This window comes from Diceros bicornis, chromosome 9 (assembly GCF_020826845.1).
Source record: "Diceros bicornis minor isolate mBicDic1 chromosome 9, mDicBic1.mat.cur, whole genome shotgun sequence".
Taxonomy (NCBI): domain Eukaryota; kingdom Metazoa; phylum Chordata; class Mammalia; order Perissodactyla; family Rhinocerotidae; genus Diceros; species Diceros bicornis.
The window spans coordinates 9449026-9474572 of NC_080748.1; the positions used below are offsets into that span (position 1 = coordinate 9449026).

Here is a 25547-nt window from a genome sequence, read left to right on the forward strand (position 1 = left end):
AGGGCCTCCTTGTTTATTAATTCAACACCCTGAAATGAGGCTGCTGCCTTCAAGCTTCACGTGAGGGTGAACTTTGGACCTGGGCTGAAATGCACCGTTTCTATCTTACAAGATTCCGCATCTGTCTGAGAAGTGTTGACTCTTTCTTGGCAAAATTAGAATGTAGATCTGGTAGTCCTGTGGCCCTGGGAATTCTCTTTTATGAAAGAAGCTTCTTGTGACAAAATCTTGGGAGGTCAGCACAGCAGCTCCTCCCTTCTCCCTCGGAAGAGGATGTCCTTGCAAGCGCCTTTGGAAGGAGACAGAGGAAGGGCCCTGTGGCCTTGCCATTTCTATCTTTGTCTTTGCTTTTGTACTTTGGCCCAGCCTGCATTTATTCATTCATCTCTTCATTTCTTCAGTCCTTCAACAAAGAGTTCTTGAGCATCTACGATGTACTAGGCACTGTTTTTGGTGCTGGGCATATAACTGTGAACAAAAAACAAAATTCCAGCCCTCACAGAACAGTAAACCATGTAGTGAAAAGTGGGCTACAGGAAGATGAAGCAGGGTAGGGGTGTAGGGAGGGAGGAGGAGGGGAGGTTTGCGGTAAGCTGGTCGGAGGAGGCTGCTGTCAGTGAACTGAGGGAGAGAGCCACCATGGGAAGACATCCCAGGCAGAGAGAGAGCAAGTGCAATGACCTGAGGTGGGAAACGAGAGTGTTCCAGGACTGGCAAGAAAGGCCATGTGGCTGGAGTGGAGGGAGGAAGGGGAAGCACAGTAGAAACTGGGTTTGAGAGGAAGCCAGGGTCTTGCATTTAGTATATGATTTTGCGCAGGTGATTGGCACCGTCCAGTGGGTGGAAATAGAACTTTAACAGAAGAACTTTCTGCTTGAAAAGCTGCATCTTCCTGAAGAGCATGGTGCTCACCACTATAGTGTTGTTTTGTCTTGTCCTTTCTCCAGATGCCTCTCTCAGGAAGTGCACAGAGCCTAGACTAGTCCTCACTCACTCCATTACTCCTGGGGCTTCTCAACCTACCGCATAGCATTTCACTGAGGCCTCTCTGGGTCAGCCAGGTGTCCTGCTAATTTATCTGTTCCTAACAGCCCCGTGACTCTGACCTGACCTGTTCATAGGTTTGCCCACTGGACCACGGAGCACAGCCTTGTTTAAGAGGAGCCTCGCTACCTCATTGCAAGTCATGGAATGAGGTAATGGTTTCCATGTGTGCCGGGGCTGTCATTCATATTCAGCTTTGCCTGCTCTGCTAATGAGGTCAGACGGCTCTGCCTGGGGTGGACAGCCTCTCCCTTGGGTAGTGTGCCTGCAGGAGATGGATGAGAGTCTCCCAACCCCTTTAAACACAGCTCGCGATATAGCCTTTCAAACTGTTTAGAAAGGGTAACCGCAAAGAAACATGAAATAGAAGGGAATGCATAAAAACTGACAGGGATTTTTAATTTAAACTTTTTATTTCAAGATCATTGTAGCTTCACATGCAGTTGTAAGAAATAATACAGAGAGACCCCACATACTCCTTACTCAGTTTCCCCAATAGTAACATCTTGCAAAACTACAGAACAGTATCACCGCCAGGACATTGACATCAATGCAGTCGAAACACAGAACGTTTCCATCACCACTGCTACTTTCTACCCTCTCCTTAGCTCCTGGCAACCATTAATCTGTTCGCTATTTCTATAATTTTGTCATTTCGAGAATGTTTAAAAATGAATCATGCACTATGTAACCTTTTGGTAGTGACCTTCTTCACTCTGTAATTCTCTGAAGAGTCATTGAGGTTGTTGCAAGTATCAGTAGTTACTTCCTCTTTCTTGCTGAGCAGTGGTTCACAGTATGGATGTACACACTTTGTGAAACCATTCACCTGTTGACGGATATCTGGGTTTCCAGTCTGGGGCTATTATGAATAAAGCATTTGTGTACAGGTTTTTCTGTGAACATGTCTTCATTTCTCTGGGATAAATGTCCAGGAGTGCAACTGCTGGGTCTGTGGTAGTTACATATTCAGGTGGGGTGTTTTATTTTTTTCCTTTCATAAAACCAACCATTTATTGAGCTCATGATTCTGTGCGTTGGCAATTTGGGCTGCACATTAGCCCAGATTTATTGGATCTTTTTTTATTTTTTGAGATATAATTCAAATACATAAACTTCACCATTTTAAACTGTATAATTCCATGGTCTATAGTATATTCACAAGGTTATGGTATGTTTGGTTTTTTAAGGAACTGCCAAACTGTTTTTCAGAGTGGCTGTGCCATTTTTCATTCCCACCAGCAATGTCTGAGTGACCCAGTTTTCCCACATCCTTGCCAGCATTTGGTGTTGTCACTGTTTTTTTATGTCAGCCATGGTGATATGTGTGTAGTAATGGCTCTTTGTGGTTCTAATTTGCATTCCCCTGGTGGTTAATGAGGTTGAACATCTTTCCATGTGCTTATTTGCCATCTGTATATCCTTTCTAAGGAAATGTCTCCTCGTGTCTTTTGCCCATTTTCTATTGGATTCTGTGGATTTTCTTCTGTTGAGTTTTTAAGAGTTCTTTATATATTCCAGATGTTATTCCTTCATCAGATATGTGGTTTACAAATATTTTCTCCCACTTTGTAGCTTGTCCTTTCAGCCTCTTAATAGAGTCTTTTTCAGAGAAAAAGCTTTTAATTTTGATGAAGTCCAAGTTAATCAATTTTTCTTTCTGGATCATGCTTTTGGTATCAAGTCTAAGAACTCTTTGCATAGTCCAAATCCCAAAGATATTGTCCTATTTTTTTCCCTAAAAGTTGTATAGTTTTATATTTTACTTTTAAGTTGGTGATCCATGTTGAGTTAATTTTTGTATAAGGTGTGAGACTTAGAGGTTTGTTTTGAGGGTTTGGGGGTTGTTGGGTTTTTTGTTTTTTTCTGAGGTAGATTTGCCTTGAGCTAACATCTGTGCCAATCTTCCTCTATTTTGTGTGTGGGTCGCCACCACAGCATGGCCACCAATGAGTGGTGTGCGTCCATGCCCGGGAACTGAACCTGGGCTGCCAAAGTGGAGCGCCCAAACTTTACCACCAGACCATGGGGCTGACCTCTGGAGTTGTTTTTTGTTTTTCTTTTTGGCCTATGTATGCATGGTTGCTCCAGCACTGTTTGTTGCAAAGAGTATCGTTTTTCCATTGAATTTCTTTTGTATCTTTGTCAAAAGTTAGATGGGCACGTTTGTGTGGGTTTATTTCTGGGTCCTCTAGTCTATTCTGTTCCATTAATCTATGTGTCTGTCCCTCAACCAATGCCACACTGTCTTGATATCATAAGTCTTGAAATCAGATAAACTATTCCTTCTGTTTTATTCTTTTTCAACTTTAACTATTATAGTTCCTTTGCCTTTCATACTTTTTTTGTGTGTGTGTGAGGAAGATCAGCCCTGAGCTAACATCCGTACTAATCCTCCTCTTTTTGCTGAGGAAGACTGGCTCTGAGCTAACATCTATTGCCAATCCTCCTCCTTTTTTTTTTTTTCTTTCCCCAAAGCCCCAGTAGATAGTTGTATGTCATAGTTGCACATCATTCTATTTGCTGTATGTGGGACGCCGCCTCAACATGGCCAGAGAAGCGGTGCGTTGGTGCGCGCCTGGCATCCGAACCCAGGCCACCAGTAGCAGAGCACGCGCCCTTAACCGCTAAGCCAAGGGGCCGGCCTTCATATATTTTTTAGAATAATCTTCTCTATACCTACAAAAAATCTTGTGGGAATTTTGACAGGAATTGCATTAAACCTGTATATCAGTTTGGGGAGAATTAATATCTTTACTATGTTGAGTCTTCCAATCCATGAAAATGGCATGTCTCTCCATTTATTTAGATCTTCTTTGATTTCTTTCATCAGCATTGTGTAGTTTTCAGCATACAAGTCCTGTACATGTTTTGCTAGACTTAGACCTAAATATTTCATTTTTTTGAGCAATCATAAATGGTATTCCATTTTTAATTTCAGGATTCATGTGTTCATTGCTAGTATATAGAAATAGAACTGAATTTTGTGTGTTGGTCTTACATCATGCAACTTTGCTGAACTCACTTACTAGTTCTAGGAGTTTTATATGTATATGTGTGCATTTTTATTTATATTTATATATTTCTATTTCTTGGGATTTTCTAGACAACATGTCATCTACGGATAGGAACGCTTTTATTTCTCCTTTCTGATCCATATGTCTTTTATTTCATTTTCTTGCCTATGGTACTGGCTAGAACTTCCAGCACTATGTTGAATAAGAGTGGTGAGAATGGATATCCTTGCATTGTTCCCAATCTTAGGGGGAAAGTATTCAGTCTTTCATCGTAAAGTATGGTGTTAGCTGTACATTTTTTGTGGATGCTCTTTGTCAAGTTGAGGAAGTTTCCCTCTATTTCTCAATTACTAAGATGTTTCATTTTGTTTTTTAAATCATGAATAGGTATTGAATCTTGTAAAATGCTTTATCTGCATCAGCTGATATGATCGTGTGATTTTTTTTTTCCTCTTTAGCCTGTTAATGTGGTAGATTAATTGATTGATATTTGAATATTGAACCAGACTTGCATCCCTGGAATAAACCCCACTTGGTCATGTTGTAGAATTCTTATTCTATATTGCTGAATTGTATTTACTAATATTATGTTCAGAAGTTTTGCATCTGTATTCATGAGGGATATTGGACTATGGTTTTCTTTTTTTGTAATATCTTTGTATGGTTTTTATGTCAAGGTAATACTAGCTTCACAGATAAATTGGGAAGTGTCCCTTCCTCTTCAATTTTGTAGAAGAGACTGTATAGAACTGGTTTAAGTCTTCTTTAAATATATTTGGTAGAATTCTCTAGTGAAACCCTCTGGGCCTGGACATTTCTTTGGGGAGATTTTTAAATTATGAATTCAAGTTGCTTAATAGTTATAGGGATATTCAAATTATTTGAAATTGTGTCAGTTTGGTAGTTTTTGTTTTTCAAAGAATTCATCCATTTTATCTAAGTTGTCAAATGTATGTGTATAGAGTTGTTTGCAACATCCCCCAGTTATTCTTTTGAAGTCTCTAGGGTTCATAGAGATATCCCATATCATTCCTAATGTTGGTAACTTATATCTTCTCTCTTTTTTTCTTTGTGAGTCTTGCTAGAGGTTTGTTAATTTTATTGTTCTTTTCAAATAAGAAGCTCTTTGTTTCACTGATTTTTTTCTATTATTTCTCTGTTTTCAACCCACTGATTTCTGTTCTTATCTTTATTATTTCCTTCCTTCTGCTTGCTTTGGGTTTCTTTTGCTCTTCTTTTCTAGTTTGTTCAGGTGGGAACTTAGATTGTTAAGTTGAGACTTTTTATTTTTTCTAATGTATGCATTTATTGCTGTGAATTTCCCTCTCAGCACTGCTTAAACTCTGTCCCACAAATTTTAACGTATTTTCATTCTAATTTATTTCAATTTTTTTTATTTCTCTTGAGACTTTCTCTTTGACCTAGGGATTATTTAGAAGCATGTTGTTTAGTTCCCAAGTGTTTGAAGATTTTCCTATTATCTTCCTGTTCTTGATTTCTACTTTGATTCCGTTGTGTTTGGAGAATGCACTCTCTATGATTTCAGTGCTTTTAAATTGTTGAGGTTTGTTTTATGGCCCAGGTTATAGTCTTTCTTGGTATATGTTCCTTGTGCGCTTGGAAAGAATGTGTGTTCTGCTGTCATTGAGTGGCAGTGTCTTCTATATATGCTGATTAGATCCTTTTTTTGATGGTGTTTTGGAGGGCTTTAGTTTCCTTGCTGATTTTCTGTCTGTACTATCAATTGTTGAGAGAGGAATGCTGAAGAATTCAACTGTAATTATGAATTTGTCTATTTCTCCCTTCAGTTCTATCAGTTTTTGCTTCTGCAGCTCTCTTGCTTGGTGCATAGACATTTAGGATTGCCATGTGTTCTGGGTGGATTTACCCTTTGTCATTATATAGTGTCCTTCACTGTCTCTTTGATTAATATTTGCATGAGGTATCTTTTTCCCCATCCTGTTATTTTCTGTTTTCCTATATCATTATATTTGAAGTGGATTTCTTGTAGACAGCATATAATTGAGTCATATTTTTTAATCCGCTCTGCCAGTCTATCATTTAATTGATCTATCTAGACCATTTATATTTAATGTATTATTAATAAGTTGAGGTTTAAGTCTACCATTTTTTTGTACGTGTGTGCTGAGGAAGAGTCACCCTGAGCTAACATCGGTTGCCAGTCTTTCTCTTTTTTGGCTTGAGGAAGATTAGCCCTGAGCTAACATCTGTGCCAGTCTTCCTCTACTTTGTATGTGAGTCACTGCCACAGCATGGCCAATGAGTGGTGTAGGTCCATGCCCACGATCCAAACCTACCAACCTGGGCAGAAGCAGAACATGCCAAACTTAACCACTACACCATGGGACTGGCCTCTTAAGTCTACCATTTTTTCTTTTGTTTTCTGTTTGTTCTGTCTGTGTTTTATTTCTCTATTTTCTTTTTCCTTCTGTTACCACACAAAGGGCACAATCTGCTCACCATGAGACAAAAGCCAATCATCAAGAGGCAAGATGGTGGCAGAAAAAGGGCAGTTTATTACAGCTTGCAAGCAAGGGGGAAGATGGCCGACTAATGTCTCAAAGAACCATCTTAAGGGGGCACAAAATCTTACAGCAGTTATATAGGCTGGTGGGTTATAGAGGAGGGGGTTAGGAATGTTGACCTTCTGGTGTTACAGACTGGGAGTGCCACACCAAATCTTTCAGTTTTCATTGATGATGGCTATCGGCACAGACTTTCTGTTCGGGGGTCATCACATTCCTATGGAACTCAAAAAAACAAAGTTATCATCTTATCACAGCTGGGAGGTACATGCACAAGCAGGGGTCATAAAATCTACAGAGCAGTTAGATCTCCTGGAGGGTGCGTATCCAGCTGGGTTAGTTTGTCAGAGGTTATTCAAAGTTACAATAGAATTTCTTTTCTACAATATGTCAACCTTGTCTTGAGCTGGTATCATTTCTTTCTTATGAGTTACGTGAACATTGTTTAGAATTCCATTTTGGTTTATCTATTGTATTTTTAAGTGTGTCTCATAGTATAGTTTTTTTACTGGTTGTTCCAGGTATTACATTATATATATATAACTAACAACAGTCTACTTGTGTTGTCATTTTACCAGTTTGAGTAAAACACAGAAACCTTGACTCCTTTTACATCTCTTTACCCACCCCCATTTATAATACAATTGTCTTAAATATTTTCTCTATATATGTTTAAAACCACATCAGACAGTGTATAATTTTTGCTTAAACTTGTCAAACATAATTTGGAGAATTCAAGAGAAAAGGAACAGCACATTGTGTTTACCCATATTTTTGCTTACCATGTTCTTTCTTCCTTCCTGATGTTCCAAGATTCCTTCTTTTATCACTTCCTTTCTAGAACTTCCTTTAGCTATTCTTGTAGGGAAGTTCTGATGGTGACCAGTTCTCTTAGTTTTCCTTCCATTTGAGAATGGCTTGATTTCTTCCTCATTCCTGAAAGATATTTCCACTGAGTTAACAGTTCTTTTCTGTCAGCACTTGAAAAATGTTATGGCACTTCTGGCCTCAATGGTTTCTGATGAGAAATCCATTGTCATTCAAATTGGTTTTCCCCTATAGGTAAAGTGTCATTTCTCTTTGGTTGCTTTCAAGATCTTTTCTTTGTCTTTAATTTATACAAGTTTAATTATAATCTATCTTGGCCCGACTTTCTTTGGGTTTATCCTACTTAGAATTTATGCACCTTCTTGAATCTGTAGGTTTATGTCTCTCACTAAATTTGGGAAGTTTTCAGCCTTTATTTCTTTGAGTGCTTTTTCAGCCTCATCCTCTTTCTCCTCTCCTTCTAGGACTCTGAAGACATGAATGTTATATCTTCTGTTATATTCCCAGAGGTCCCTGAGGCTCTGTCACTTTTTCTGTAGTCTATTTTGTCTCTATTATTCAGATTGAGTCATTGCTACTGTGCTATTTTCCAGTTCACTGACTATTTCCTGTCGCCTCCATCCTGCTATTGAGCCCATCCACTAAGCTTTTTATTTCAGTTATTGTATTTTTGAGCTCTAAAATTTACAATTGGTTCTTCTTTATACATTCTGTTTCTTTGCTCAGGCTTTCTATTTTTTTTTTTTTTTCATTTGTTTTAAGCATGTCGTAATTGCTCATTGAAGCATTTTTACCTTGGATGCTTTAAAATCTTTGTCAGATTATTTCACCATCTCTGTCATCTTAGAGTTGGCATCTATTGTTTGTTTTCTTTACATTCAGTTTGAGATCTTCCTGTTTCTTGGTATGACAAATGATTTTTAAATGAAACCTGGACATTCTGAGTATTGTATTATGTGACTCTAGACTTTATGACAGCCTTGCTCCTGCCAGGTAGAAATAATCCAGATTCCCTGCTTGGCCTCTGTTGATGCCTGATGGGTGGAGATGAAAGTTCCTGCTCTCCCCATGATCTCCACTGATACTGCAAGGGGGCAGGGGTGTGCCCTTGTTACTGCCTGGCAATGATGAGAGTCCTGATTCTCCATTAGGCCTCTTCTGACACCACCCCGGTGAGGAGGGGGAGGAATGCCTCTTTATCTCACTGGGTGGTGGATGGAAGGCCATTCTCCCATGTGTCCCTTATGTGGTCTCTGCTGATACCATCAGGGGCCATGATCAGCTGGCAAGAATGAAAATCCCAGGTCCCTACATGGCCTCCTCTATCACTACCCCAGTAGGGGTGTTGGGGCACCTTGTTGCAGCCTTGTAAGCATGGAAGTGTAGGCTGCCCACTGTGTCTTTGCTGACGTGGGTGAGAATGGGGCCACAGTTTTTTCTGCAGTATTTGGCTAGAGTAAAGAAATTATGATCTAAAAGTTTTTTGTCTTGCTAGGCTGCCCCTTTCTTGTTCTTTGGCTAGAGAAAAGAGGCTTTTCCTGGGCTTTTTTGTCTGCACCCATGGCATTTCTGGGTTGACAGGCTCTTCAGCTCAAAGTCTGGAATCTATAAGGTCAAAAGAAAACTCAGTTTTCTCGTGCTCTGAGTTTCCTAGCTAGTCTTCCTTCTTCTCTCCACCTTTTCAGTATCTTCTTATATTTGTTTTACACATAATGTCCAGAGTTGTCAGTTGTACTTAGCAGGAGGAATAGGGAAAATATGTCTACTCCATCGTCCTAGAAGCAGAAGTCTCTCTGACCAAGAATTTTTAAAAATTGGTCTTTGTTAACTTTTAAACATAGACAGGATATGGTAACGCGGTACTAATTTTCAGAAGAAGCCATTTTTACCAATTTTACCTGAGTTGCTGTTTCAGGTGAAAGAACAGTGTGGTTGCTGGCTGCTAGTTTTATTTCCCTTTGAACTTTCCTCCTAACCTCACTGGTTTGTTTGAATTACCATTCCAACTAGGAGGCACAGTGGAAAAGGATTATATGTATCCATTTTTGCTTCTAAATCTTTTCTATATCCCCCGCCCCTCACCCCTCTTTTCATTCAAGACTTGCTAGGCGGTTCTGTCCATCAGCCGAGTTAGCTTCTGCACATCTGTATTCTGACCTGGGGTGGTTGTGGACAGACAGATCCCATCTATTTTGAGGCTGCAAATCTGCTGTTTCCCCTTGCAAATTCATGGCCTAACCATTTGGTACTACAACTCTTTGGGTAAACTCTTCCTTTTGGCAGGAAATCACCCAAAACACACTGTAAAAGAATGAAATTTCTTCCAACACCCAGAATGGTCTATTTACCCCTACTGTCCAAAACCTTGTCTGGAACAGAAGAAAATTAACACGAGGCTAGTACAAGCATTTCTTCCTTCCGGTTCCCTGTTTTGATATTCAGAGGAGACTTGAAACCAGGAAGGACTAGAGGAATCTATCTTTTTATTTTTGGAATAGAATTTGTATTAAGTTAGTTAACCTTGAACTCTATCCTGTCCTCAGCCTGACTGTCTTCCAACTGTTCCACGTAACCTGAATTCTTTTCTTAACAAAATACAATGTCCTCTCTCTATAAAGACCACAGAGGTTTTTTGCTCACAGTATCGTCTAGAGTTTGGAGGGGGCTTTTCTTCTCTGGAAAAGAATTGAGATGATGTTCTATTCCGTCATTTTTAAAAAATAATACACAGGAATTTATCTCAGCTGCTATTGGAAAACCCACTGTGTCCTGAGCTCAGTGCTGGGCACTGGGGACATATGCAAAGACAAATGATGCCAAGACAAAGTTATGGAGAAACACAAGAATAGGATAGTGAGTCACAGCCCAAATCAGTAAATACAAAGCGCAAATGCCGTTTTATATGTGTAACCATGTCCTCTGTTCTTGGCCCAGGGTAGATACTATGAAAACTGCAGACAAAGTATGAGATTCCATCCCTGTCTGAGAGAATGAACCCTCTAGTTGAACACAGGGACGACATGTTGGTGTTTCCAGGAGTCGCCACTTACAGTGCCCCCTCCTCCCACCTGCTTTCTGTGGGTTTCTACAGGCTAAAGAATCCAAAGCAGCTTTCCAGCTTGGACCTCTCTAGACCCCACTGTCCCATGGCCTCCTGAATGCCTCAGAGGCAACTTGAAGTCTCACATCCAAAACTGGACTTACTGTCTTTCCCACTAGACCTGTTCTTCACTTGTGTTTCCATCTGGATTGATGAGCAAGGAGTCATCCATTGTTCAGGATGTAGCTTCAGCGTCAATTCTTCTTGACGCCTTGCTGAACTTTCTCTGTGTTCTTCCCTCCTCCATTTTACCACTGTTGAGCCTCATAGAATCTCCATTCTGGCACTCATCACCTTATGCCATGACACGTGTCAAAGCGGTGAAATCACCTCAGAGACTGTGAGTTTCATGAGGGCAGAGACTGTGTCTTAGGTAACTTTGTTTCCAGCACTGGATTTCACACACAATAGGTGCAGCATAAAGGCTGAATGGATGAGAAGTCAAGTTTTAAAAAACAGGATGTGTATGGATTGGCAGAAAGGAAGAAGGAGAAAAATTTACTACCATCTAATAGACTAGAATTTATGAAGGGCCCCTTGCTCTAGTCTATAACTCCTATCTTGATGGAATCTTAGGCTTGAAAACCTATTTTGTTTTGTTTTATTTTTATTTTCCCTCATTATGTAACTGTATTTAACTAAAGTAAGGTTTTTGATCCTACAAAGGCCTAGGTAGGTCAGGAATATGCTTGAGCCCAAAAGCTTCTCATTTCCTAATGTTCAGATTATAATGAGTAGAATAAGTTATCAGTTGAGGCTGTGAAATCTCATTCTCCAGGGATCCTTAAAAATAGGTTAGAATTTCAACAGTCTGACAGATTGGTAGATATTTGGCCTTACCTGAAGGAAAGGGAACTTTGAACTAGGTTTTTTCTTGAGGAACCTGTCAGATTTATGCTTTGAAGACAGTCCAGCAGTAATTTGAAAATGTTTCTAAAAATACCTATTTCTTTTTGGCTTTGTTGTGGCATCAGCTGCGATTCCTACCAGCTGTAACTACTGTTAAGATCTAAAAATCAGATTTGCAATTATTTGCTATATTCTCCATGTTCCTGCTCTTTTGCAGTTATGCATGTGTTCCTGACAGAAATGTGGACATAAGAGTTTTTATTCTCCAACATAAGGCTTCTCAGCTCTCCGCTCCTTCCTACCACCGCTCATGTTTTGAGACAGGAACACACCACTTCCTCTAGGATATGTCACCTTCCAAACAGAGCCTGTTTGTAAGGACTTATGTGAGACTGGGTTTCACCATCATTACTGGGGAGGCACGAAGAGTGCACATTCTTCTGGTGAATTTATGTTTACACACACCTTTCATATCAGTCGCTCCCAGTCAGTATACCTGCTTAAGCTAGGATAGAAAAAATCAAAGGTAGCACTTTAACTCCCACATGCCCCTCCATTGGAGAAATAAACTGTGAAGATGGCATCATTGCCAACAATTCAGGTGACGGGAGGGAATTTAGCTTAATGCAGGACCCATTCCCCCTCCTTTTTGGTTTTTAATTGAATTTTCTTATTTTTTAATGGTAGTAAAATTCACAAAGCATAAAATTTACCATTTTAAAGTGTACATTCAGTGGCATTTAGTGCATTCTCAGTATTGTGCAACCATCATCACTGTCTAGTTCCAGAACACTTTCATCTCCCCAAAAGGAAACCTCGTATGCTTTAAGCAGTCACTCCCCATTCCCCACCCCGACGTCCCACCCTACAGTCCCTGGCAACCACTGCTCTTCTTTCTGTTTCTACATATTTGCCTATTATGGACATTTCACATAAATGGAATCATGCAATATGTGGCCTTTTGGATTTGGCTTCTTTCACTTACCATAATGTTTTTTTTGTGTGGGGTTATTTTGGTGAGGAAGATTGGCCCAGAGCTATCATCTGTTGCCAATCTTCCTCTTTTTGCTTAAGGAAGATTGTCTCTGAGCTAACAACTGTGCCAGTCTTCCTCTGTTTTTGTATGTGGGACGCCACCACAGCATGCCTTGATTAGTGGTGTGTAGGTCTACACCCAGGGTCTGAACCTGTGAACTCCGGGCCACCAAAGCAGAGCGTGCAAACTTGACCACTACGCCACCAGGCTAGCCCCACCATAATGTTTTTAAAGTTTATCCATGTTGTAACATGTATCAATACTTCATTCCTTTTTATGGCTGAATAATATTCCATTGTATGGATATACATTTTGTTTATCCATTCATCAGTTGACAGACATCTGGATTGTTTCCCTCGTTTAGCTATTGTGAATAATGCTGCCATAGATATTGGTGTACAGGTATCTGTTTGAGTCCATTTTTTAGTTCTTTTGGATCTATACCCAGGAGTGGAATTGCTGGGTGATACAGTAATTCTGTGTTGAACGTATTGAAGAACAGTGGCTGCACCATTTTACAGTCCTACCAGTAGTGCACTAGGGTTCCAATTTCTACACATTCTCTCCAATACTTGTTATTTTCTGCTTTTTTTATTATTATTATAGCCATCCTAGTAGATGTTAAGAGCTGTCTCTTTGAGGTTTTGATTTGCATTTCCCTAATGACTAATGATGTTGGGTATCTTTTCACTTGCTTGTTGGCTATTATGTTTCTTCTTTGGATAAATATCTACTCAAGTCTTTTGCCCATTTTTTTTTGTGTGTGTGAGGAAGATTAGCCCTGAGCTAACATCCAATGCCAATCCTCCTCTTTTTGCTGAGGAAGATTGGCCCTGGGCTAACATCCATCCCCATCTTCCTCTGTTTTATATGGGATGCAGCCACAGCATGGCTTGACAAGTGGTGCATCGGTGCGCACCTGGGATCTGAACCTATGAACCCTGGCCGCCGAAGCGGAGCACGTGCACTTAACCGCTACGCCACTGGGCTGGCCTCTTTTGTTCATTTTTTAATTGAGTTGTTTGTCTTTTTGCTGTTGAGTTGTGGGATTATTGATATATTCTGGATACCAGACACTTAGATATAGGATTTGCAAATATTTTCTCTCATTTTGTGGTTGTCTTTTCACTTTCTTGATAATGTCCTTTGATGCAAAAAAGTTTTTAATTTTGATGAAGTCCAATTTATCTATTTTTCCTTTTGTTGCCTGTGCTTTGGGTGTCATATCTAAGAAACCATTGCCAAATCAAAGGTAATGAAGATTTTTCTCCTGTGTTTTCTTCTAAGATTTATATAGTTTCAGCTCTTATATTTAGGTCTTTGATCCATTTTGAGTTAATTTTTGTATATGATTGCAGATAAGGGCCCAATTTCATTCTTTTACATGTGGAAATCCAGTTGTTCCAGCACCATTTGTTGAACAGACTATTCTTTCCTCATTGAATGGTCTTAGTACCCTAGCCAAAAATCTATTGACCATAGATATATGGGTTTATTTCTGGGCTGTCAATTATATTACATTGATTTATGTGTCTATCCTTATGCCAGTACCAAGCTATTTTTATTACTGTAGTTTTATATTAAGTTTTGAAATCTGGAAGTATGAGTCCTATAACTTGGTTGTTCTTTTTTCAAGATTGTTTTGGCTATTTGGTGTCCCTTGCTAGTCTATATGAATCTTAGGATAAGTTTTTCCATTTATGCAAAAAAGGCTCTTGGGACTTTGTCTAATTGTTTTGGTTAGAACTTCCAGTAAATTTGTTGAATAGAAGTGATGAAAGCAGGCTTTCTCTTTCTTGATCATAGAGAGATAGCTTTCTGTCTTTCATCATTGAGTATGAAGTTAGCTGTGGGTTTTTCATAAATACTTTCTATTGTGTTGAAGAATTTCCCTTCTATCCTTAGTTTTCTGAGTATTTTTATCATGAAGGGGTGTTGGATTTTGTCAAATGCTTTTTCTGCATCAATTGAGATGATCATGTGATATTTTTTCCTTCATTCTATTAACATGGTGTATTATATTGATTGATTTTTTTGTATGTTGAACCACCCTTGCAATCCAGGGATAAATCCCATGTGGTCTTGGTATGTGGTCTTTTATTATGCTGCTGAATTCAGTTGGCTAGTATTTTCTTGAGGGTTCTCTTTTTATTTTAAACCAAAATCTCATAGATCTAAATTGTTCTTCCCCGTGCTAATTTGTAGCTTTTTTTTTAATTTTCTTCTCATTATTTAGAATTAACCAAAGTAAATATTTGGTTGTGCTTTCTTTACCTTTTTTTCGTATGTCTTTGTGAGTAGATAGCTTCCAAACCCTATATAGGTGATAGAATACTAAAAATGGTGAATGTTATTCTTATTATCTCCCCTCTCTATCTTGAGCTTTTCCAACATTATTGTTCATGAGAAATTTTAATAATGTTCATTTACAATGGTCTTTTCTTCCCCAAAGAAGAAAGGGAAATTGGGAAAATAATGTTTCTTGACATTTCAACTTGGAGCACATGGAGAAGCCAGTGGCTTAGACAGCTCCGAGTGGAGTGCTTTTTTAAGCTCTCATACACTTTTCATCACCCAAAGCTTTGTCAAATCCATTGCTATTTTAAAAGTCTCCATCCAGAAAATGTTGTTTCTGAGGATAGCAAGACTTAGGAAAGAATAATTCTGTGATCTTGTCCTGTTGCCATAATGTTTTGCAGTAATTGGGTCAGGGGAATATAAATTATTCATGGAAACCAGAGAGTCAATATGGTAGACTGAGCTGATGCAGAGAGGACTTTTCCAAATGCACAGAAATGCTAGCTGAAATATGAACAAAGAAAGGCTTTCAATACATAACCAAGTTCAAAAGAAAGACAAGGAAACCTAGGTACCAGAAATGGAGAGACATCAAAGCCAGCCAGGTAAAAGGGAACTGAAGCTGAGGAGGTTGCACAGGTTGATATCAGACTCATAAAACGTTCCGGGATTGAAGCTTCAGAGGCTGGTGTAAGGATAGTAGATAAATCCTCAGTCCCATGTGAGATAGAACAGAACCCGATGCATAAAACTGCAGATTTTGTAGGGCTGCTATTTTAGTAAAACAGAAACTAGAAAAATTTTACTCACTAGATTGACAAAGCAGCAATGAGTCATTCTATGTGCCCAGGGAAATGGATAGAACAAAGAATTATCTAGTAGAAACTGGAAGCCCATACTTATTTATGTATGAGGTCCAATTTTAGACTATTCCCAATGCTATAGGAACTAAGCTAAGATAAAAATACAAAATTTTGTAGGGCCCTGGCAGAGGCAAAAGAAAAATCATTTTGCAGAATGATTCTATAACTAGAGCACACATAGTAAATAAACCACGATGAAAGAGAATCACTGCGTACCGCAGACATTTATTAGCTCCCCAAGAACTGAAGATGCAAGGAGTGTCTGAAAGAGTCTATAAAATGCTGATGAAAGAGGACACAGAAATCAAAAAGCAAGAGTCAGGTAGTATGTAAGAACAGGTGGATCTGGGAGAAAAATAAAATATATAGGTGAAAAAGGTATATATGAAAAAGGGTAGTAATTTAAATTAAAACATATTGGTCAGTTTAAAAACAGGTTAGATACAGCCAAAGGGAGAAAGGAAATGGAAAATGTGGGGAGATTTAGGGATGTGGAAGATAGAATTTTATATAGAAGCTTCTGGACAAGAAAAAACAGAGAATGAGGGAATTCAAAGTGTTTTCCACAAGTGAAGATAAACAAACCCTCAGATTGCTGTAGCTTTCCAGGTCTAAGCAGCTGAGCAGGATATAAAAATAAATCTACGCCTAGTCATACCAAGTGTAATGAAACTGCAGAACACTAAAGATAAAGAGAATTATTAGAATTATTATTAAAGCAACCAGAAAGAAGACAGATTAACTGCAAAGAACTAGTCCTTTAAATGAGTGAACAGTACCGAAAAAAGTAAGAAAAGAGAAAAGAAGGAGCAAAGAAAATATATGATAAGCTGAAAGCATAAAGTAAATGACACCACTTAGACATATTTTAAAACAGATTATATATTGTGAATGCATATATATAGAACAAAAGTATGAAACATGGATATAAGATTATCTCTAACTTTATTATAGTAGAAAGGAGAAGAATGGGATCAGAGAGGAGTGTAAGGGGACTTCATGTTTGAGATTTTATTATTTTGTCAAAATCAGAAGTAGTTCTCACAACCAGGCCCACTCCCGACATTTGCACAACTTGGTGCAAGACTACAAGCAGAGACCACGTACCACGTCTAAGTATGTGCAAGTTAGAAGTCAAGCGAACAAATAGCTATATGCCTTGATAAGACATCTAAATAAAGATGGCAGTACGTTGTGATTCCCAGATTCTTTGGAGGTCTGAGCCAGCAGGTGGTGGCGTAGAGAAGAGGTAGCTGCCCTGTGCACCCCCTTCTGCCCACCCCAATCCCAGCTCTGCCCTGCACTGGGAGGGCATTGGTGCACAGGTGTGTGGACATCCCAGTCCACACATCCCATGCAAAAAAGCCACCCTTTGGCCACCCTGACAGGCCGAGGAGTGTGGACGTTGGCTATACGGTCTACTTTTAGAGGGATGGAGTGGCAAAGAGGTCAGGTTGGCCTTGGATGCCAGCTCAGGGGTCACTGAGCAGGGACTTTTAGGGTCCCAAATACCTAGAATTGGGGACAGGTGTGAGCTCTGGGTGGACATGTCTCCTTGGCCCCATGCACCCCTCACCACATGGGAGGAAGGGGTCCTTCAGGAGAGAGTGGGTCCCTCTGAAACATGGGGTCAAGCGTGGTGCTTCTGTTTGCTAAAGCTGAGCAGGTTGGTGGATGTTCCCTGTACAAGTTTTTGACTGTTTCTGTGTATTTGGAATATTTCATTATAAAAAAAAATAAGAAAGAGACAAGCATGTGCCATTCCACAAAGGAATTAGGGACATCTGCCCAGCACAGAGGCAGGGGCAGGAGCACTGCCAGCGAGTGCCCTTGTGACCTTCTGGCTTGGCACAGCTGAGTCTCTGTTTCCTCACCTGCCCAGTGAGAGAGCAGTGATTTCAAAGACCCTCCTACTTCTGTGGTTCTGTGAAGTCCTCATAAGCCCCAGCACCAGGAGGAGCTTCTGGACCTTCGATATTGGAGGGACCACGGATGACGAGGACAGAGCCTAGTCCTGCATCTGTCCCCTAGGTTCCTGGGGGAGAGAGTGCCTTCACCACCCTTTACCTCACCACGCAGGCCCTGGCTGGGGAGGCTGCCCGGGAAGCTGCAGCCCAGCCCTCAGGAAGCCCCTTCTGCACACAGTGCCCTGAGCAGGGCCCCCTGGGCAGGCGTCATGGCCGATGCCAGGTCAGACGGGGAGGACACCGGTCCTTCGTTTCACGCCCTGCGTCCTGAGACCAGCCAGCACAGGGAGCTGCAGACGGTCAGGCAGCAGCGGCCACAGAGGGCAGGGCGCTCCCAGGCTCGCTCCTCATTCATCTGCTATCCCTGAAGTCCGGGCAGTCGCATGGCAGGGCCCAGTGAGATTAATTTGGCCCATGGAAGAAAAAGGTTATGAGAGGGACGGGAAAGCCAGTGTGAAGGGATAGAAAAAGTGATTTTCCTCATCAGCCATCAGACACGTTGCCAAGCTTAGCTGGCTGAGGCTTACCCTTAATTGGTGATGAATTAAACATTGTTCTTTCAATCAAAATAATCAGAAAATGCTGGCTTCTGGAAACCCATGTACAAAATGAACTTCAGCTCGTAGAACTGTTGAGAATACCCAGGGCCCCACTCCTCTTTCGAAGGCCCTTGCAGGGGCTGGTCAGGAGAACGTCCCCCTCAGGCTCGAGGCTCATAGACAGGGGGTCGGGAGGAGGTGCTTTGGACCTCAAGCAACACAGCTCCTTAAACAACTCCTCTGCCCTCAAGTTCCCACAAACGGCAGATTTCCGGCGTAGTTGTTTAATAGGGCTGCCACAGCAAAGTACCACAGGCTGAGGGGCTTAAACAACAGAAATTTATTTTCTCACAGTTCTGGAGGCTGGAAGTCCAAGATCAAGATGCCAGCAGCTTAGGTTTCTTTTGAAGCCTCACTCCTTGGCTTGTAGATGGCTGCCATCTTCCTTTGTCTTCACCTGGTCTTCCCTCTGTGTGTGTCTGTCCTAATCTCTGCTTATAAGGACACCAGTCGGATTGGACTAAGGCCCACCCTAATGACTTCATTTTAACTTAATTACCTCTTTAAAGACCCTATCTTCAATGACAGTCCCATTCTGAGGTACTGGGGGTTAGGATTTCAACATATGAATTTGGTGGGGGGGATACAATTCAGCTCATAACAGAGGGCACTGGCAAACTCCTGTATACCAGAAATCTCTCTGGTAAGAGTAAGAAATCAAAGCACTTTGGCCCACCTGGACAACTTTCAAGCACCCCCTTTTGATTTATAGGAATAAACAACAGCCGTCCTCCAGGAAAGCTCCATATTTCTTCACAGCACTGTCTACCTTGGTGGGAATAATTTCGGGAAAGGCAGGAAGAGCTCCTGATCCTTGTGTTTTAGAAGAAAACTCTCCTTCATGTTCATTGTGGTTCAAAATAACCATCCAATTCTGCAGAGAGGAACCCGTCTCTTGCTGGGGTCCTGAGGCACCTGGGCAGCTCTTGCCTGGTCCAGTTTGCTGGCTTGGGAAAGGCAGCTGCAGGTGGGATGGAGGCTTTTAAGACATTTAACCGTAGAAACAGATCACTCCTTGCAGAAGTGTTCTGGGAAGCCGAGCATTGGCCTGGTATGAAAGGGCACTTGTAGTGCACTTCAGTGAGGAGGAAGGCCAAGTTCAGAGGCGTTATGTACAGGACAACTGAAACAGAGTGCCTTTTAGAAGCGGGAGCAGTGCACTCAAAGTGGCGAGATAGCATCTACTGTAAATAAGAGGGCAGCTTGCGAAACTGGACATTTTTCTTGATGTGAGGAAGCTTTTTTCCCCGTCTGTCTGTTTTATTTTGCAACCTGAAGTCATTCAGCGAGTACCTTTGAGACGTGTGTGAACTAGAGACTGACTGTGTTTGCTCTGCCGCAGGGTGAACGAGCGGGACCGCCTGTTAAAGAGGCTCAGCAGGAGGACCCCTCCCACTCTTCTCCGAGCAGGCTCCCTCCAGCAGTCTGTCCCACGTAAGTAGTCACTGCCAGCCTGTGCAGGTCAGCGAGCTCCCGGCCCATGCAGGCAAGCAGGAAGCTTAATGAAAGCCTGGGTCGTGCTCTCAGGGAAATACTGATGTGATTAAGATCCTTCTGTCAGCCTCCCAATAGCATTTTTTCTAAGGTTGAAGTGATTGTACTTTAAACTGTTTCTCTCAAAGATAGCAATATATACTGTTTTCTGTAATATTAGCATGTTAATTAAAACAATGACAATCAGTGGGGAAAAAAATCTCTGTGCTTTTCCCAGGAAGGCTGCCCTGTGTCTAGCACTGATGTCTGCCCTCTGAACACGAGGGCCAGGCCTGGTTTCTGCGAAGGGGCCTGGCCCAAGCCGGGGTCCATGGGGATGTGCCCGAGCGCAGAGGAGCAGGGAGCGAGAGGCTGTGAAAGGCAGATGGGCTGATGGCGCTCTCGGGCAGGTTGTGGGTGAACTTCAGCCATCCGTCCCTGGGCTCCCAGCTGAGGCGTGTGGTTAGTGTGCAGGTTTCCTTCAGCTCTGGCCTGCACTCCCTCTCTTACACGTGCACACATCGTCTCTTCAACCCATGTCCTGCTTCCTGCTTTCCTTTCTCTCCCTGAGGAGTTGAGAAGGAAACAACTGGTAGACCAAGAGCAGTTTAGGAAAAGGGAAACATCATTGTATCCATAGTGCAGGTATTGAAGATCAATGTCGAGTTAACGGAACTCCACTTGTCAACGGATCTCCTAGACTTTCTCAATGGAGAGAGAAGGAAAGGGGTGGAATATCATCGACTTTCAGTGAGCCACTCCCTCTCCTCTCTCTCCTGCGTGGAATATCAACATGGGAGAAAGGGGATGAGGCCAGCTCCATGCGGGGCCTCACATGCTTCGTGCCCTTTACCGCTCCTCTGCCCAGGGAGGCAGGTGGTGTCAGCCCCAAGAGCACCTAGCCGGGGCTCAGGCCAGTACAGGAACTGGCCCAGCATGGCAGGGCCATCTGGGTCGCAGCGGTGGTGTCTCTGATCCGAGAGAGAGGTCAAGTCCAGAGCCTTGATGGTGTGGTCCAAGGAGTAAGCCCCCACCTCTGGCGCTGGGCTTCTGGAGTCCTGACCCAGCCCTGCAACTTTTTATGACCTTGGACAAGTTACTCAACCTCGCTGTTTCTGCATCTGTAAAACAGAGATGATATGAGAACCTCCCTGGGGTTATAGGGAGGATTAAACAAGATTGTGTATAGACAGTGCCTAGAATAATGCCTGCCAATATAGAATCCAATAATGTTAGGTATTCCTATTAGTATTATTCTGCTACTAGTTGAATAACTTTGGACAACTTACATATTTCTCTAAACTTCTGTTTTCTCCTCTGGGAAAAATATAATTGTAATAATATACGTCCTACACAGTCTTTGTGAGGCTTGGTGATGATGTACAGAAAGCTCCTCTCTGTGCTGGTTCCCTAACCTACAGTGTTCATGCCGTGGAGCTGGAGCCACGCTGCTTCTCTAAGAAATGTTGCAAAGTAACCATAGAAAGAGTATATGCAATATGTAAATTGAGATCAAAGACTGAGTGAGAACTTCTGCAGAGAGTCATATAATGTCTTAAGACAACTAAACATTTTTCCTAACTCTCAATATTTTGAAGGACAAAAAAAAATTCTAATGAACAAGTACAAAAAGTAAAAAAGCTTCTAAAATCACACCATGTTTTAAAAAAACTCAACAACTAGTAGTAAAAACCTGATTGATAACAAGAACGCTCTATCATTAACCACTGTGAAGGCCATCAAGCAGTTAGAATTGCTCCTGGTGTTCTAGAAGTTCTGCATGGTTGGTCTCCGCCTTTACATATCCCTCCTGGGTCTGTCCTTCAGCTATCTTGGGCCTCGGTCTTCCTAGGAAACTGGAAGGAAAATGCTAATTTTGGTAGTACTTTTAGTTCCTTAAGGGCCACCAACACGCAGTATTTGTAACTGAGATCAGCTTTTCCCTCCACAGTCTAATTTCCTTATTGTCCCCATGGTCTTCCCCATTTCTATTGCTATTAGGAATATTTTTCCAGACAGGAAACTGCTACTTTCATCAAGATGTTGTCAGAGCTCAGATTAGAGGGAATGCTACTTAAGGGGACTTTTATTCCAAAATAATGAAAAAGCAATATGATTTTACGGACTTCACCAAATGTTCTAGGAGAAGACAAAAGAAGAAATTCACCTACCCTTCCATCTCCCTTCACCTACCCCATTCCTCCCAAGATTCTGGCTCTGGCTGAATGTTTAGGAAGCAGATACATTAGGAAGCCAGCCAGGGAAAGTTCAGGAGTTGGGTCCATTGAGTGAGAAAGCATTGAGTGCTTTCTCCAGGCCTCCATCATCACTTTCTGGCTGTCAGAACTTCCTGAAAGTGAGTAACAGTGGAAATGCTAAGGGCTTCCTCTGAGCTCCCCATTTGGATGCAGATGGTAGTTCCACGCTCATCAGGCAGAAGCTGCTGAACTGATGGTGCATCTCTGTCAGGCTGAGGGGTGCAGACTGGGCAGGCAGTAGAGCGTTAGCGTCCCTGTTGTCCCACTAAAACGTCTCCCGTTGTGGCTCTAACTCTCAGCAGGCCTGCTTTCAACAAGGAAAATATTTTATTTGAACCAGGGAGACACGCCTGCCCCCAGGGTAACTCTTATCAGGGCACCCTCCTTTTGTTCTTGAATTGCAAGGTCCACTTTAAGTCTCAGTTGAGGCTAAAAATGTCTGGTTAAGAAAGTCTTAGTGCACAACATTTTGGAAGCATGATGGTAGATGCAGCCAATGGGAACTGGTGGAGATGCCCTTTGGCAGTGACCTCTGGGTGCTCTGCTTACCCTGGGAGAAGAGATTTGCTATTGGTCCTCTCTGCCATCTCTTCTGATGGAAACCTAGAAACTCTTCCCACCCCAGAGTGGCTGAGTAATCCCACTGGAAGGCCCTTGTGCCAGTGAGACAAATACGAGCAGAGGATGCCATAAAGCTACAAGCTGAAAAACCACTGCAGCTGGCTTCCCCGTCGGCACAGACAGGATATGAGTGAAAAACAAAATAAATAAAAGACAAGGCTTTAGCTCCTTCCCTTTGAACAGGGGGTAGACAATTCCAAATGCTAAGGTACCTTTCCCAGAAGGATACTCCAAACAATGTTTATTTTTATGTCTCAGCAAGTCCCCTTCATTTCTTCCCTCTCACGCTCCCCCTTTCCCACCCAAAAAACACATCAAAAAACATAGGTAGTAATTGTTCTATTTGGACAGATGGTTGAGACAGGCTCCTTTCTTTTCTGGCATGGAGGTAGAGACATCCTCCGTTGGTCCCGAGTATAAATTAGCCCTAAGCAGAGCAAAGGGTTCTGTGGCCTGGGTACCCATAGCCAAGGAGAAGCCCTGGTGCCTGTTTGGAGGATTGGAGCTGTGAGGACCTGGACCTCAGCTGGTCCAGGCTGTTTATTTTACAGAAAAGCAAACCAAGAACACCTAGAGAGCTTAAAGAGCCCACGTTCCCGTGGCCAAGTTACAGCCAAGCAAAGATTAGAACCATCCCTCTTGCCCCCAGTGCCTCAGGCCCTGAGCCCCAGGACCCAGGATGAAAGCAGAGCAGGTGGGAGAGCCATCTTCAGGGTGGAGGAGGCATCTGCCTGCCACCAGAAGGGTTCGTGAAGATCATTTACAAGGTGTTCCCGTTACTTGAGGTCAGAGCCGTTTCTGTCGGGTTGGGAAGCTGCACCTGGGGTGGCACAGAGGCCCACAGGGCTGTGGCAGGGCTGCTGTTGCAGCAGCACATCAGATCCAAAGACAACTGCTGCTGCGTGACCCGCTCAGGAAAACAGCAGATGTTTACTAGAAATGTTCCCTGTAAAAGACCGGAGAATGAAAATTGTCCAAGCTGACCACAGTGCACAGCCTGTTCCAGGAGGAGACAGTGTTATTTGCTAGATTTTCATCCCAAGGAAAGGCGTCTCGTCTAGAAGTCCAGTAAAAACCCGCACAAAGAGCACCTTGTGCCGGGATGGCGGCCGGAGCCGCACCATGGAGGTGGACAATGAGGGTTCCTCATCCCTGGTCATCTCGGATCAAGCAACTCAGCGAAAATCTAAAAGCTCTAAGGGGAACGGAGGTGAGAGGAGGCGTGTCCTCTTCAGCTCCCATGCAGCCGTGAGACATAAAGCAAAGCCGCCTCGTGTGGAGAGCATTCGAGAGTTCAAGTGCACCGGTGCGGCCGGGCCAGAAGGAGCCTCCCTCTCCAGCCTGGCTCCTGGTTCCTGTGCAGGGAGGCCGCCTGCTCCCCACCCAGCTAGCTGGGGCTCTCGCTGGCCTGGAGCTGCTTCCCCATGGCTGCCTCATGCTGAGATGTTTTGATTTGTGGGTTTGGTTTTGTTAGAAACAGAGGTGAGCGAGTAGACAAAGTCCCCCGTGGAGGACTCCTCTGTGTGCTCGTTCGCGCTTGCCGCCTTGCTCTGCTCCTCACTCCCGCTGCCCAGCGTGTCCTCGGCCAGCTCCCCAGCCACCTCAGCAGACAAGCCCCCACCTTCCGGGATGGTCTTCCTGAACCCTTGGGATTTCTCAGGCAGTGGCTGAAAGGCATGCTCTCCGGAGGAGCCGGGAAGCCAGCCCAGGGACAGAGACTCTGGGTGTATGGGCAGACTAGGAGTAAGAAGTCACCTGAAGTTCCTCTCTTGAGGTCTCTTCCTCTTCTCCATCCCCACGAAGACTCGTATACATTGCTGTTGTGTGTCTTTATACTCCAGAAACTTTCCTTTTTAAGCCAAATGTCTGAGCAAAATGATTAACGATCTAGAAGATACATGGGCACAATTTCTGAGTTTTTTCCTCCTTTAAAGAACATGACAATGAATTAACAGCTCCATTGATAAATTGCAAATATGTGTGGATGGAAGTCACAATTATCAGGCTTTTTACTGTTGTTTTTTGGTCAGAATGTCTAATCCGGCCGTGGGACTTTTCCTTACCCCCGACCCAGAAGGGTCAGCCAACAGAGAGGGAGTTTTGTAAATGTCCCTTCTGTAGGAAGGACCACTCAGGAAGGAAAACCTACCTGGGCTTATAAGGCTAAACCCGTTTCAGGGCTGGAGGTGCGGGAGCACATGGGCCCAACCTCGGTCTGGCTCCTAGCTTGGCCGCTCACAAAGTGTGTGACCTTGGGCAAGTCAGGAAATCACCCGGTGCCTCAGGTGCCCCATCTGTGAAATGGGAAGAATACTATCACCTGTCTCAGAGGGCTATTGGGAGGAATAAATGGGCTATTTGTGCATAGTACATAAGCTGTGCCCGATACACATAATATTAAATAACTGTCGGCTGCTGCTATTATTATTATTGGCACTGATTGTAAGAACCAGTCTTTCTGTGGCCATGAGGCCAATCACTAAATTTCTCTTGACTTTATCTTGTGATCTTTTTCTTTATTTACACAAAAGTAAACCCACTGTAATTTCTTATTACTAGTCCAAATCAGCCCAATTTAGAAACAGGAACACTCCAAGCATCACGTGTGCTCTGCCAGCCTGTACTATCAGCGTCGTGTGTGTTTTCTTGAGCATGTTTACAGCTTCATGAATTACCCGGCCGGCTGCAGCTTCAGGCGGATTGGAACATTTCTGGAGCAGAGCAATGTGCCTTTCCTCTTGATTGGTGGTGGGCAAGTGCAGACGTGGACTAGTGGCGCACTGTTTATGCGTCCCAGGTTAAGCTCAGCTGCAGCCCCTCAAAGTGGAAGGCCGCTCGTCTGAGCCATTGCCGTCCCAGCATCAGCATCAGCAGCCGGACCCACTCGGACCCGCCTGTCAGGCTGCCTCTGGCACCACACCCTCACTTTGCCCCGGTTCCCCTTCTAGGCCCCGGGTCCCTTCGTCTCAGGCCTCCCCCTAGCCGAGGGGCAGCCTGTGGAAGCTCATCTCCAGTCTTCCAAAAATAGCAGTTTCTTCTGCGCCTAGT

At 42.8% G+C, this 25547-nt stretch overlaps 1 protein-coding gene across 1 annotated transcript in view; it reads left to right on the forward strand.

Moving 5' to 3' along the window:
• ATP8A2 (ATPase phospholipid transporting 8A2) overlaps positions 1–25547 on the forward strand; it is a 508363-nt gene that overhangs the window by 481595 nt on the left and 1221 nt on the right. Inside the window, exon 35 of the mRNA XM_058547869.1 lies at positions 19490–19581. Coding sequence (XP_058403852.1) covers positions 19490–19581 — 92 coding nt within the window. The remainder of the gene's footprint in view (positions 1–19489; positions 19582–25547) is intronic.